Source organism: Ooceraea biroi, chromosome 9 (genome assembly GCF_003672135.1).
Source record: "Ooceraea biroi isolate clonal line C1 chromosome 9, Obir_v5.4, whole genome shotgun sequence".
In the NCBI taxonomy this organism is placed as follows: Eukaryota; Metazoa; Arthropoda; class Insecta; order Hymenoptera; family Formicidae; genus Ooceraea; species Ooceraea biroi.
In genome coordinates, this window is record NC_039514.1 from 8,018,444 (window position 1) to 8,033,857 (window position 15,414).

The window sequence follows — 15,414 nt, forward strand, 5'->3', positions numbered from 1 at the left end:
ATCTTGAAAAATATATATAAATTGTTTTCAGATTTTTTGTGCATTTACATTAGGGTTCTGATTTTATTTTGTTTATCGCATATACGTGTAAACGTTAAACGTTTATCTGTTTACACTTATTTCCAGAAAAACGTTTACTTGTGGGTAAAGGCATCGTTCTTTGAAAAGCTATATCGAAATATACCATGCAAAAATGTTGCTGCAATTCAAGGATTTGAGACACAAACAATTTGTCCTTAATTAATTATTTTTATTCTTTTGTCCTTAATTCATTCTTTCTCTCTCAGCTCTCCATTATCATCTACCAATTCGTTATCACATTCTTCTTCGCTGTCTTCTTCCGAATCTTCCGAATCTTCTGAGGAATCGAACCATGTTTGCGACGATAGATCATCCGCCATCAGGGTTTTCCACTCGTCCAATTTTCGATAATCTGGATTATCGAAAGATATACATACATAAATACATATTATATTCGCGCGCGCGTAGTGTGTATGCATGTATGATGCGCATTATTTGCATGCGTGCGCGTATTAAGGCAGCGATCAAAAGACGACAAGATATTGAAGAAAGATGGGAAAATAAAGAGTAGAAAGAAAGGGAAAAAGAGAAGGAAGCACAACATCAAATGATTGCAGGATTTCTTGATTAATATTTGAAAACACGTACCTAGACTATAAAAGTCACGAAGGGTATATTGTCGATTACCTTCTTCCACTATGCCGCCATATATGTACAAAATATTATTCTTTATCGCCATTCCGGCATTTATTCGTGGTGACGGAAAAAATTTAGTTTGTTTGCTGCATTTCATCGCCGAAGAAGAATCAAGAGACAATGAAGAAATTCCAAGTGGTACTGCTGGACCTACTGTCATCTATTTTGTTTTTATAGAAAAATATTTTAGAGAATTAGTATTCATTTTATTTATGAATAAAAAAAAATAGTATACAGGTATTTTTTCCACCGATAATAATTTTAAGAGCAAATTCTATGGAATATTTTAAGACAAAATTTATAGATAGATGTCCAATTAACTAGGATAAAGATACACACAGAGTCCAATATTTGGACGTGTGTATATGTGCATGCTCACGTGATTATACATATATACAAAAGTAATAAGTAAAATGAAAACACTTACCGTGAATATTCCGTCGTCGTCTATGCTAACTGCGGATTGCTCGGAACATTTCTCCAATATTTCTTCATCGGAATCAGTACCACTCTCTTCTAATTCGTCATTTTCTTCCTTGTGTTTTTTTCTTCTTCTTCGTCTGCGTTCTTCCGCGTTGCCGCTTGTTTCTGTTTTCTCGGATAACGTTACGACACGCCAGTGCAATTTCCCTAAATCCAACGCGAACAAGTCGTTATAGAATGTTCCTCGTAGATTCTCCTCGTTCTCATCGTCTTCGTCGTGCACACCGCCGAACACGAAGGCCTGATTGGCCGCGGACTGGACTGATGTAGCGGAAGCGCCACATCTTGGCGATACCCGGACTCCGGTCTGCTTTGCGCAACTCCACTTGTACTTGGCTGCGTTATTTTTGTCCTGCGTTAAGAGAAACATATCGGTGTGAACCTGGCCTCGATCTACATCCTTTTTCGCTTTCTCCTTGCTGTAGCCACCATACACGATGAGCTTGCTACCATCAGCGGTCGGCAATAATATACAACCAGATCGAGGAGCGGGTGGAACGCCTTTGAAAAGAAAAAAGGTTTACTTCGACACATTTCGTTTGACTTTAGAGATAGAAATATATTTTTCAATAAAGGACTCAATAAAAATTATTTGTTTATCCACTTACCGACAGTCTCAATTTTTTGCCACGTGTAAGTTTCCAGATCAAATATGTGTACGTCGTTGAAGTATTTGTAGTCATTCCGTAGATTGTCGTGGAATCCACCGAATACAATCAACTGCTTCTTTACGTGTATCATTCTGTGTCCACTCCTAGCCGATGGACCGTTTGGAGCTCTGTAATTATTACGTACATATGTAGCAACATAAAAATATTAAATCAGATTACTTCTATCTAATAAAGTGTGTTGAAAAGTTGGAACTAGAATGACAAAAAACACCGTCAACCCGGAAGTTAAATCAATTATAATAAAAAGTTTCAATTACTACAATAACGTTAATGATGTATAATATAAACAAATATCTATTAAAATATATTTAATTAAAAATTGAAGAATAGCATCAAAGATTTGTTTCTGAATTGTGTCTGATACTTTGTGATCACTGATTTCAAAAATGTCAAAATTATATCATTAACTTTTAATTTAAATTTGAGAATAACATAATATTACAATGGTATTATATTATAATTAAGAGTAGTATTAAAATTAGTTATTTGATGTCTCAATAACATATTATAATGCAATAATTTAGCATAATTATATTTTCTTATAGTTTTTTTCGACTTATATTCAATATTCTTTCAGAAAACAATATTAAATATGAAAACATTTATTCCTGATTTTATTTATATTTTTATATATAAATATATATAAATTATAATCTCTTATAATAAATTATAAAAATGTCTCAATATTTTATATAAACGTTTATATTAAAAACGTCAATAAGTTTTCAAAATACAGAATATTATCTGATATTTCTTTTCATTTCCTCTTTTTTTACTTACGTGATCTTCTCCCATTTTTTATCAGTAAAACGAAACACCCATAAGTCACGATAATGATAGTACTGTGATTCACTCGGACTAGTAAATTCTCCACCAAATATCCATAACTCGCCACTGTGGTTCGTAGTGGCTGCTGCTTGATGACCGCACCGTGGCGGAGGTGCTCCTGGTGCCTTCACTATCGTCCATTCTTGTTTATTTGTATTGTAAAAAAACAAATCACCATATACCAAGGTCTAAAGGGAGAAAGAAATATATAAATCCAATTAAATCAAATTATTAGTAGAAAGATAGATTCAAAGAGACTTTGTCTCTCATCTTCCCATCGTCAAATTCTTATTGCTTAAAAAGCTTAAAAACTATTTCATCAACCATTACTAGTACAACATTTACCTGTCGACCATCATGAAACTCGCCGCCGAACATAACGAGCTCATTTTTGAAGGGATGCGCCGTTAGAGAAAAATTAACTCGTCGGGACGGCGCATCTATTACTGCCTCCTTAACGCGTTGTCGGTGGGCTTCCTCCCTCTCAATTTCGGCAACAACCTTTTCTATATCATCCTGCATGCAAAAACAGTGTTTGATGTTGTTTACTTAGCATTACAAATAATTCAAAACACTTTTTATTGTTCTTTTTATTTATCCATAAACTATAATAATCTACGTTTATGCATAAACTGTATAAACTTTTAATTGAAATTTCGCACATATATTTTCAGAAACAATAGGAGATAAAAAAACAAACTAACCTCACCAAGTGCCGCTAATTCTTTTTTCTGCTTGACATTAAGCTTCTTCTCGGTTTTTAGTGCTGTTTTTATACTGCCACTAATCTTATTCTTATTTTTATTCTTATCTTTTTTTCCCATCGTTCTTTATGAAATCGTAAAACGCGTCACGTAAACGTGATTCTTCCTTGCCCAGGTAGATGCTTGTTTACTTGTCTTCTTGGGGTGCGTTCCGTTTCACGCATATGCGCGCATTATATATATTATATGTAACATTATGCGCGCATTGCGTGAAACGGAACGCACCCTTCTTCTTCTCCTTCTACGGTTCCCGATCCCTAGGCTGTGTCCCTATGAGATGTCCAACTCCTATTCTAGGGACACTAGTTATTCCCAGTTGAAGTAGATCGCAATCAAGGATTCTTGTCTACTCTTGTCACCCCCAATCAGAGATGCCAGCTTTGAGACGCTGGCAACATGCTGGCAGCAGGGAGGGGATACGTACACAAGCGAGCAACCGTGTACGTGTGCGCACCGCGCTTCGGGCAGCTTCGGGCCAGAGATGCCAAAATGTAGACTAATGCAGACGCGGTCCGCGGTTCGAGTAGTGGAGGGGGTAACACACACAAGTGAGAGCCGCGTACGTGTTGAACACGTTGAAAGATCTTTTCAAAACTAATTCTTATACCAAATTGTGCTAAGAAACGCATTTCGAAAATACAATTTGTGAAAACTCATTGAACTATATCCTAACTAGAATGAGCACTGCTATTGTTCTCGGGTCACGTGACCCGTTTAGAAAGAGAGGGTGAAAGCAGGGTATAGCTGTCCTTTCCCAACCTGTAGCCGCCATTGCCGTTTAGACAAAGACGACACGAGAATGGGTATTACTGTCCTTCTTTCTCACTAAACGGCAATGGCGGCTTGGCGCTCATTCCAGTTAGGTTATAGTTCAATGTGAAAACTAGAACGAATATTTTTCAAACATATTACATATTTTATACTGCAGCGGAACAAGCGGAATTTGTCAAAATCGTTCCTGTATTTAACAGTTTTCTCTTAAAGAGAATGTGAACTCATACGAATAAACATTTTATTCATATTGGCCAGGATTCAAGCATGTGATGAATCTGTCATGTTATTATTACAACAATTAATCCACGGCTCGGCGTCGCTACTTATATAGATCGGGAAATATTTTTCTCTAGCGAGAAACCGGTGATCGCCGTAGCCTCTTAACGGGATAATACGCAACTTTTTCTTGGACTCTATGGCCGGTATTCATAGTCGAATCTTATATTTAAGACCGTCTTAAGTGTATCTTCAGATACTCCATAGCCAATGAAATGATCCATACAGCATCTTCAGATAAGACTTAAGACGGTCTTAAATATAAGATTCGACTATGAATATCTTTTATTTATTTATTTATTTATTTATTTATTGAACCGGAGTGAGAATCCTCTGGTACAAGTATACAAAAATAAGTTAGATATCAGATTTGATTTGATTTGATATTAAGGGGATGCTGGAGTTGCTAGTGAAACAGTGTTGCCATTTGCATAAAATTTAAACTTAAAATGCTTTTTATAAAAATTTGGCAAGTTGTACGCACAAAATTGCACCCATGCAGTCTCGGAATAAAATAAAGGAATATAATGAAGCTTTTATTACGCTTCTAAAGGCACTTTTAAAAGCTTCATTATATTCGTTTATTTTATTCCGAGACTGCTTGGGTGCAATTTTGTGCGTACAACTTGCCAAATTTTTGTAAAAAGCATTTTATTGTGCAAATGGCAGCACCATCGCGAAGAAATTCCCTGGTCACTCCAGCATCGCCTTAATAAATAAATAAATAAATAAATAAATAAATAATAAATAATATTATAAATAAGTTAGATAATCAGATTTGATTTGATATTTATGTACTGCGCCATGTTGATTTCTGCACTGTGGCGTTCTTTCCCTTCCTATTTGTATTCCTGCACTATTCTGCACCTATGAAAACTTTCGCTATCCTCGCCAGTTCTAGTTCAGAACTAGTGCAGTACAGTGCAGCTGAAAAGAACAAACTTCTACTTCGCTTCCAGTGGAAACAGTACATTAAATGCGATCCGCACCGAAGCAGGAGCGGATTGAAGGCTTCGGTGGAAACTGTCACAGACCTAGTTTACACCCAGCCGTCCAATCTCGATTCACTTCGGAGTGAAGTAACATTTTCTGGGTGTAAACACTGTTAATTTGTGAAATGAAACTGAATTAACAGTGTTTACACCCAGAAAATGTCACTTCACTCCGAAGTGAATCGAGATTGAACGGCTGGGTGTAAACTAGGCCTGGGGGTCAATTCTGTAATTACTTAACTTGGTGAAAAGTACAAAAGTGAGCAAATTCACTAGGTGTTAACCAATAAAATTTTAAATATTGTAGTAAATTTACTCACTTTTGTACTTTTTATCAAGTGAAATGATACAGAATTGACCCTCTGGTCATTGCTACGCCATGTTTGTGCTTTGGCCACCTAGTGTAACGAACTAGTTCACGTCCACTTTGTCAGGCGGCGCCAAACGTCAGGAGGCTGTAGTGTCCCTATAATAAGAGTCTGGACACCGGCAGGATTTTTGACTGAATATGGGTACGGTCCAGGTCTCGCTACAAATGCTTTGGAAGCGTAGTCTATCTTTATTACTCATTCAATGTAGAACAAAGATAGACTACGCTTCCAAGCATTTGTAGCGAGACCTGGACCATACCCTATGGCGGCCATATACCAGAAACGCTTATTCGGGTTGCTTTATAAATAGCATGGATACTGCTCAGTTTCTTTGAGTTTCTCAATTTTTATATATTAAAATAGATTAATTATTTTTCAAGTATTACGGTATCCAAATATTAATTTATTGCCAGCTACTGTATATAAATTGGCGGAACCAATCAGAAATCACTTAGGCGGTGTCCAGACTCTTATTATAGGGATACTAGGAGGCTGGTGGCCGCTCTCAGGTTTCTCTCTGTTATTAGTGTTATTACTATTCTCGTACTGCGTTGCATTTTGAAAATTGTGTCAGGCAATAATAGGACAGTTTAACTGAATTTAGCAAAATCAGAAACATAGGTTTGATATGTTCTCCATTCGACAAGCGTTGCGTTTTGCTGGGCGAGCAGTATACAACCAGTACTCTGCATACCATCGTTACGCTGTCGTTTGCAAACCAAATGGTTCCACGGCACTCTGTCACAACCGTCTCCTTCACGACAGTAGTAGTGAGAGCAAGGAATTAGGTAAATTGGAAGGAAAAATGAGACTGATATTTACGTGCAAAAAATGCAGCACAAGGAACAGCAAACTGATATCGAAGTTAGCATATGACAAAGGAGTGATAATAGTGAGATGCGATGGCTGCAAGAACAATCACCTTATCGCCGACAATCTAGGATGGTTCACGGAGATACATAAGGGAATAAATATCGAGAAAATCATGGCAACAAAGGGTGAGAGTGTACGAAGAGTAATGAATGATGTGGATGGTTATTATGAAGCTGTCACGAACGAAGAGTACAAGTTTCCTCAACAGAACGTTAACGAGACGAAAGAATTGGACAATGATAACAAGTGTTGTGAGAAAATTGAGAAACAGTAAACCTCAACTGGAAGCTGATGCTTTACATTTACAATTAGATCATTTCAAAAACGAGAATACAAAGTTAATTTCATAGGTAAGCATGTATTTATTACAATTATATTTATCATATTTATTATACAATTTGTTGTACATCAGTAACATATAGAGGGAATTTATAAGTATACAGGGTGGGCCCAAACGTTCTGGCCAAACTTTGAGATCTTATAGGAAATTTACTTCTAAACAAAAAGATTCTTATAAACATGGGCCAAAAAATGCTTCCTTAAAAAGTTAAGGAAGCCCAAACACTTCTGAAATCATGGTTATTTTATACATTTTTATAAATATCAAGGATTCTTTTTCTACAGAATTAAATTTCCTATAAGATCTCAAAGTTTGGCTGGAAAGTTCGGGCCCACCCTATATATGTATATATGGTATATATTGGAACCAAAAGTCTGTCCTAAGCCAAAAGGCAAGGACTATAATAAATAAATAAGTAATAAATAAATATTAAAATTGATAGAAACAAAATTTTTAAAAATAATTTAAAGATAAGCCCTTAAATTCAAAATATAAAAATTTATTAATATATCTATTAATATATTTATCAATATACTTACTAATTAATAATTTTTATATAAAAATTACATTTTAACTAAAAAGATTGGATATCACTAAACTGATTTAAAATATCTCTACTAAAATAATATTCATAATAATAATGACACATTACCTATCATATTTAGCATATTACTATTTTATTTTAACTCTTTTAATTTCGAGATAATTTCCTTAAAAAACTTAAGTTTAAAAAATTCTGTGTGATACAAAGTACAATAAATACATTTTTCTTTTTCAAATTTATTATCTATCATTAACATTACTATATTTTATTATACATAATTGTTTTACTTTCATTACTAAAACTTACTTAAATTTTTACACAACTTCGTTTAAAAATTTTAACCAACTTATAGTTAAAATAACATTTCTTCTAAAAATTATATTATTTATAACTTACAATAAATATAAAATTAAAATCTTACTTATAAATATAAGTAATTATCTCTTCTTGTATTAATCTTGTAAATGAAATATTTTAATTAAAATTTAAACTTTTTAATTAAAATTTTTTTCTTCTAAATATAGTTTCCAATATATTTACTCTTTTACGATTTCTCTTGTTTATATTCCCTTTTTATTAAAAAAAAAAGAACTTAATATTACTAATGCAAAATAACAAATCTAGTAAAATAACCAAATAAAAACAAATAAAAATAAATATAATAGTGTATACACTACTACAATTCTATAACCTTTTCATAAGAATAACGGGCAATATGTACGTTTAGAAAAATTTCAACTAACTACTATAAGTTAATTTACTTTCAAATCGGAAAATTTTAAATATTAAATTTTTAATTTTTTAAAATCTAAGAAGTAAAATGTAATTTATTTAAACCTTAACATTCTACACTTTGCTTTGAACTGCTATTTCCTTAATAAATATTATATTCATATATCTTCTAAAAATAAATTCACATACAACAATACATTAAATAAAAATTTAGGTTACTCTAATTGTGGATTATTAATTAATAAACAAGCCCTCCTGAACTTATAAAATACCGCCAAATTCTTTCAATTTCAAATATTAAATCCTACTACTATATTCAAACCCAATTTTAAATACTATAATAGAGTATCAAATCCTAATTTAACATACAAATTTGCTAAATTCATATTCCTTCTAATAATAATTATTTAATTACTAAATTTAATATTTCACCATAAAATTTTTAATATAAAAATTACCAATAATTTTTCCTTACTAATTTTTTCTGCGAATCTTATCAATTAATTCAATATATTGTTTTCTTTAATTTAGTTTAACCACAATTGCTGGCACTAAATTTATATAAATATAATGTACTGTTACTTACTCCCATAAGTTTGCCTAATCTAATTGCCACTTATTTTATTTTTAAATTATTTAAACTCTTCAATAATATTTATTTAATGTTTTTAATTAATGTCCCAGATAGCAGAGAGAGTTCAAAAAGAATTCACTTGTATGTCACCAATTCTGAGTTCATTTTCAGATGCAAAAAGAATTCAAAAGAATTCTAAGAACTCTTTTTGCAACTGAAAATGAACTCAAAATTGGTGACATGACAAATGAATTCTTTTTGAACTCTCTCTGCTATCTGGGGTAACTTTATCCACACATCATAATTATAAACTAGACTTTACCAAACAAAAATTAAATTTTTTCATACATATATAATTTTTTTTTCGTATACAATAAAATAAACCCATCTCACAATGTAATACCTCCCCCCCCCCAAATCCAAATTAAAACCTTATATATGTATATAATGATCGCCGGTGAGGGATCACCAGAAGTGATTTCGTAACGGGAAAGAGAATATAGAGAAGAATAGAAGATGTGATGTTGGGACACGTTAAAGAATCTAATAAGCCGACGTATGTTAATCGCTCCGTTCTATTCGCCGTGAGAGCACATTCGGGTCTTGTACTGTAACGCCTTGGAGACTTATCGCTTACCGACAAATTTGGTAGTGATATTTTTCGAGTGTAACCGTTAATTCTTTGCGCGCGTACCGTGTTTGGCGTGCGCGACACGTAATCAGATGTGGCAGCTAAATTTAGCGCTTTCGAAACCTCGTGAAATTCTTCGATCGTTTAAATTGTTGGAAGAAAAATTTTATGGTCGCGAAGATAATCGATTGCTCGTTGTTTCCAGAAGATGAAGAATTTATTAGGCAAAAGAAATAGTGGTAATACAGCCAAGCTGACGAGAGGGATCTCTCAGAGGATTACGAATAGTCCGAATAGCCCTCCATCTTTGAAATCACCAGCTAGAACCTTTCTTTTAGAGACACCAGTTCAGTTCACTACGGTATGAAGAATCTCCTTTCATCATTATATTTATCAAAAAATATTAAATCTCTTTGAACTTTGTAAAATAAAATTAATTTATATTACTTGAATAAAGCTCGAGCGAGTTCAAGCGATTTTTAAAATTTTTATTAATAAAGAGATTACATAAAATTACATTTATTTAAAATTTGTTTTTATCACGATTTTACTTATTAATTGTAAAATTACTTGTAAATTGTAGGGCATGCAATCTCAGGAGAGGCACCTCTTTCCCTTTACTGATCTCCTGCTCATCGCGAAAGCTCGTAGCGGCGGGAACTTCAAGCTAAAGCAGTCGGTGAGAATGAGCGAGCTCTGGCTCACGGCGGGTCACATAGAGGATGTGGCGGAGACCAGCAAGTTCGCGGACACTAGCTTCGTCCTCGGTTGGCCCACTACGAATGTCGTAGCCACTTTCATGTAAGTAGAATTTTCTATTTCGCGCTTGACAATTATGTACGTCGCAAAGTATGAAATGAAAACTTTATCGTTGTCACGATTTAATGAACTTTTCCCAGGACTGCCGCGGCGCGGGATCTCTGGTGGGGACGTCTGAACGAGCTCGTGCGAGAAGAAAGCATGAAGAAGCCGCCGCATACGAACATTCAAATCGTGTATCACGACAGCGACACGAACAACGAATACGTAAGTGCACCTGCCTTTTCACGCGTGCAGACACATTTGCGGTCACACCTCTGCGGTTCATTCTTCGTGTATCCACGAATCCGCGGAGCTCAATCGAGCTCCTCGGCCTTCCCGGAGATATTCTTCCTCTAGAGAGAGGCGTCTTTTATACGTCACGAACGTCAATGTCGAGTTAGAATCGCTGCGTCGCGTCGACTATCGAGCCGCGCTCATTGTGCTGGCATTACTTAAATCACCGTTGATAATTCATCGACGTCGCATAGATATAAGCCGCCGAGATTGCAAATGAATTTCCGTTAGGTAAATGCTGTCTATCGTCGGTAAACAAGCCTCGACGAATAGCGTCGCGCATTATTATTCGACTCTTTGTAACGTCGTGGCTGCGAAGGGAGAATACATACGTGCCATTTTACACTTTGCAGTGCAAGACGATCATGGTCGGCTCCGAGATGACGGCGCATACCTGCCTGAGCATGGCGATGCCGCTGTGGGATCTGCAGGGACCCTTCCAGCTGTGGGCCCGAACGTTCCCGGACGAGGCGCCGTACCCGCTGATAGGTCACGAGCGGCCGTTCGTCGTGAAGATGTCGAGCCTGCGACACATTCTGTCGGCGGAGGAAGGCTTCGATCTGGAGCACTGCAACAAGAGCGGTCACGATCCATGCCACTTTATCCTTCGACCTGTTATGAAGTCGCCCGTGAAAAAGAATAATCGATCGAAGATAACCGATCTGTTGCACCGCTCGCTGTCGCTGAATCCCAGCCTTTTCGGCGTGAATCTGTCCCGGCTGGATGAGAATGGTTTACCGAAACCCGTTTTGGTGATGCTGCAGCAACTATTCGCCAAGGGCCCGTTCACGCAGGGAATTTTTCGCAAGTCCGCGAACCTCCGAAACGTCCGCGAGTTGCGGGATCAAATCGAGTCCACGGGAGATCTCAGCTGTCTGGAGGACGCGCCGGTTGTAACGGTGGCGTCTCTGCTGAAGGACTTTTTGAGGTCACTACCGGATCCCCTCTTGACCTCTCACCTGTTTCCTCTCTGGATGGAGAGCCTGGACACGCCAAATCTCGTTCAAACTATTAAAAGGTATTCATCGTAATATATTTCGAACGAATTATCTTTAATCGGAAAATGATACAATGACTGAAAGAAAACAATTTCAGCATTCTAGATAAACTGCCAAAGGCGAATTACACGTTACTCTCGCATGTGATCTGCGTGTTGCATCACGTGGCAAGACGGTCGAAGCGTAATCTCATGTGCGCCAGTAACCTGGGCGTCTGCTGCGGCCCGAGTTTACTTTGGTCCTCGAATCCGACGGTGAATCAGAGCAGGGCGATTCCAATAATTACGGAAATGTTGATCCGCCACTGCGAGGATCTGTTCGGAGCCGGCGTCACGCAGCTCCTCGGGGAAGATACACGTAGCGACAGCGGAGCCGAAGAGAGCACCGACAGTCTTCACTGTGAGTATATCACAACGTGTTATAACACGTTTAATTGTACACCCACGCTTAACATTTGCCTGTATTGTTTATTTATATATATATATATTTAACTAAAATAATTACATTTATTTTTCACTGATAAGTTCCTAATGGTGCAGGTGTGGGATATCCTTGGATAGCCTGGATCTGACGGAGGCGCCACGTAGGGATCCGATGTCCTTGTCGAGGAACTCGGGCTTGACCTTGTCGGACTGTCAGTTATTCATCCCGGAGTCGCCCGTAGGCTCCGAGGATTCGGCCCCGAACGCCTCGTCGTCCAGTAACTACCGCGAGGACAAGCCCCTCGCGAAGGAGGACAAGATCAGCAGCAAATCCTACGTGTCGGTTTACAGATGTGGCTGGGAAGAGAGATTGAACGGCTACACGTCGGGCAATCACACCCACGCGAACGGCGCGGAGCACAGCTTCAGGGAGGAGAAGAGCAACGCGGGTTACCCCAATCCGAACTTCCAGCGGCAGGACTGGCTGCGGGCGCAGCTCAAGAGAACGTCCAGGACGAACAAGCTGGACGAACACGAGCACAGGAAGGAGAGATTCGGTGACAAAGATATCTACGAGACGGAATATCTCAGGCAGGACATGAAGGAGAACGTGGAGAACTGCAAGACTTATCGGAGCAGGCAGTTGAACGTGAGCTACGACGCATTGTCGGAGGATTACGACAGCAAGAGTTCGCAGCAGGATATTCGAGGCGGCGATCCAGCGCGTGTCGATCCAGTGATAGCGATTGCTACGAGTTCAAGAAGAAGGACGGTTACAGCGAGTACCAGAAAGAGAAAGAGGCTTATAATGAATACAAGGTTTCGTGTGCCGGTCGCCAGTATCCCGTGACTCGGGAAACGCCGGAGCAGAAAGCCGCTCGTTGTCTAGTGCGTCATCAGAAGCTGTGCGAGGAGTACGAGAGCATCAAGCACATATACATGGAAGTGTTCAAGTTCTGCAAGAACGAAGAGCCGCGGGGCGAATACGAATGATCGGACATGAGCGATTCGTACAAGGGCACGGTAGTCGATCTCAACGAGGACGAGCACGAGGGGGAGAAGACCTCGTGGCCGGACACACCACCACCGCTGCCGCCGAGGTTCAGGCATCTACCGCGTGCACATGAATCTCGAGGACAGGCACAAGGTCGCGGGTAGATCTAGATCTCTGCCGCCGCCGCCGCCCTACCGACCGCCACCGCAACCCCGCGCCCCCATTACCACGAGGCATTTAGGCTTCGACAGATCTGTCATCGACGACGAGAGCTACGTCTGAACAGTCGACCCAGGTCGCCTCGTGATTGTCAAGAGACCCCCCCCCCCATATTATCATTGATTCCGGCGTGTTATGATATCCGCGTCGTGGGTTTTCTACGACGACTGAACCTAGTCCAAATCGAAACGCTGTAGTATCGCGAATGATAGAAAGATTGAAGATTTTGTTAGCGTCTTAAAGCGCGTCATTGCGATTCTTTCTTAAAAAAAACGACGAACACTTGTCGTCTTTCATTGATCAAACTTATTGTTAGTGGTAACGAGACAGAGCGTATGCCTGAGATGACAGTGGGCAGTGGGATTCGCTGTCTGTTGACGCTTAATCGACAATAAATTCTGATCCGCATCCTCGTCTCTTAGCGCTGAATGCGTTCGTACAACTTTCATCTACGTTGATTTGAGTTGTTTTGTGTAAGTAGACTAGATGTCAATTTATATGATCGTGTTCAAGGCTAAAAATGCTGATCGAGGATCCAGATCTGTGGCTGTCATTCAGTGATTCAGGGTGCTTCCACAAGCATTAATTCATAATATCTTGGTAGGCTTAGTATTCGCATATAAGTAGCTTACTAAGCGTAAACTAAGTGACGGACAATACTATCGCCGAAACGATACTACAAGTAATTCTTTTCTTACGTAAATAACATTTGTAAAAATATTAATAAAAGCAGAGACGAATAAAGTTTTTTTCGAGAGACGTGAGAGAATCGAGGATGTGTACTAACAATGCATTAATAGCCATAATAATGCGTTCGATGAGTGTGCGATGAGCCGCACGCTCGGCGGTATATTTTATAGCGCGTTAATTAGTGGAAGTTTTTATTTTTGCAAATTACTTTTTTACCAAGTCGTACGTTCTTGGGATTTTTTACGTTTTCAGGAAGCCAGAATCGGTCAGAAAAATAATTGCAATGGAATAAAAAGTCTGCAAAATGTCTTATATAACTGGTTTTCCATAACCAATTTCGAGCTGATTTTAAGTTCATGGTGGTACTACTTCCAGTGATCGATCACTTTTTAGACGTATGTATGTGTTATAGAAACACGTTCGTAACTGTCTTTTAACAGAAGCATGGACGGAAAAAATGTACTTTTCGAAATGTGTTCTTTTCCGCGTTTGTTCATAAAATTTTGCGCGGATTGAGCAAGAGTGATTAGAAGATGAGTATGTCGAAATACTATATGGTAGTATTTTGTGTCTGACAATCACGATATATGATTTTCGAGAACACAAAACGCTTTGCGTTTACGAAGACAAGTGCGATTATATTCTTAACGGCTATAGATATATATAATAAACGTTGAAGTGTTATACTTGTCGCTCTTTGTATATATTAAAATCTGTAAACTGTCATCTTTTATATCGTTAAACTTTTATGATATGTATAACAATCAAGATGTATGTATATGTATATATATACATACCCAACAGCCAAATCTGTCGAGAGCAGATCCTGCAAGTATTTGCTACAAAGTTTGTCGGCAGAAGTAGTACAGATTGCATGCCGGATTTGATATATCATATAATGTTAACAGAAAGCCAACAAAAGTATAACAAAATCTATATAACATACTCAGACAACAGATTGGTGATAGAAGTCGAACAGACGCGCACAACACCTGAGCGTAGATAGACGGCAGAAACCGCGCAGGACCTGCTAACAGAATCTGTTGCGCGTACTCTGTTCGACTTCTATCACCAATCTGTTGTCTGAGTATGTTATATAGATCTGTTGTCAGAATATGAGCTGAATGAGGACTAGGGCTCTGATTTTATTTTGTTTATCGAATATACGTGTAAACGTTAAACGTTTATCCGTTTACACTTATTTCTAGAAAAACGTTTACTTGTGGGTAAACGTTTAAACGTTTATTATACGATTATTATACGTTTATTATACGTTTATATATCTATACCCAGACAACATTATGTCGTCTTTAAGATGTCATTTCGACATGCGTGTTGTCTGGGATATTTTTGAATCGCCAGAAACTTTATTTAATTGATAATAATTTAAATTGCGCTATACTGGCAAAGTGTAGAAAAATAGATT

General features: G+C 37.7%; 3 protein-coding genes across 4 annotated transcripts; 2 read left to right on the forward strand and 1 right to left on the reverse strand.

Moving 5' to 3' along the window:
- Positions 1–229: 229 nt before the first annotated feature.
- Positions 230–3,709, reverse strand: LOC105281184 (kelch domain-containing protein 4). Of its 2 annotated transcripts, none has more exons than XM_011342243.3 (7): positions 3,404–3,709; positions 3,045–3,215; positions 2,652–2,887; positions 1,809–1,978; positions 1,145–1,701; positions 709–877; positions 230–433 (listed from the first exon to the last, which is right to left on the reverse strand). In XM_011342243.3, exons 1-7 carry the CDS (start codon positions 3,521–3,523, stop codon positions 270–272), a joined length of 1,587 nt encoding a protein of 528 aa, XP_011340545.1. In that variant the 5' UTR covers positions 3,524–3,709; the 3' UTR covers positions 230–269. The 2 variants fall into 2 exon arrangements, with proteins under 2 accessions (XP_011340545.1, XP_011340536.1); XM_011342234.3 differs by having other exon boundaries at positions 670–877; positions 3,404–3,702.
- A 2,540-nt stretch (positions 3,710–6,249) lies between these two features.
- Positions 6,250–8,270, forward strand: LOC105281200 (DNL-type zinc finger protein). Its single transcript, XM_011342266.2, has one exon. The coding sequence runs from the start codon at positions 6,505–6,507 to the stop codon at positions 7,021–7,023; it is 519 nt and encodes a 172-aa protein (XP_011340568.1). The 5' UTR covers positions 6,250–6,504; the 3' UTR covers positions 7,024–8,270.
- On the forward strand, positions 6,966–14,721 carry LOC105281194 (rho GTPase-activating protein 20). The gene is given in 9 exon segments (XM_011342255.3): positions 6,966–7,099; positions 9,776–9,931; positions 10,154–10,371; positions 10,470–10,596; positions 11,019–11,683; positions 11,761–12,066; positions 12,203–12,812; positions 12,815–13,200; positions 13,202–14,721. Coding segments are annotated over 8 exon segments (2,625 nt in total). The 5' UTR covers positions 6,966–7,099; positions 9,776–9,778; the 3' UTR covers positions 13,362–14,721.
- The last annotated feature ends 693 nt before the right edge of the window (positions 14,722–15,414 follow it).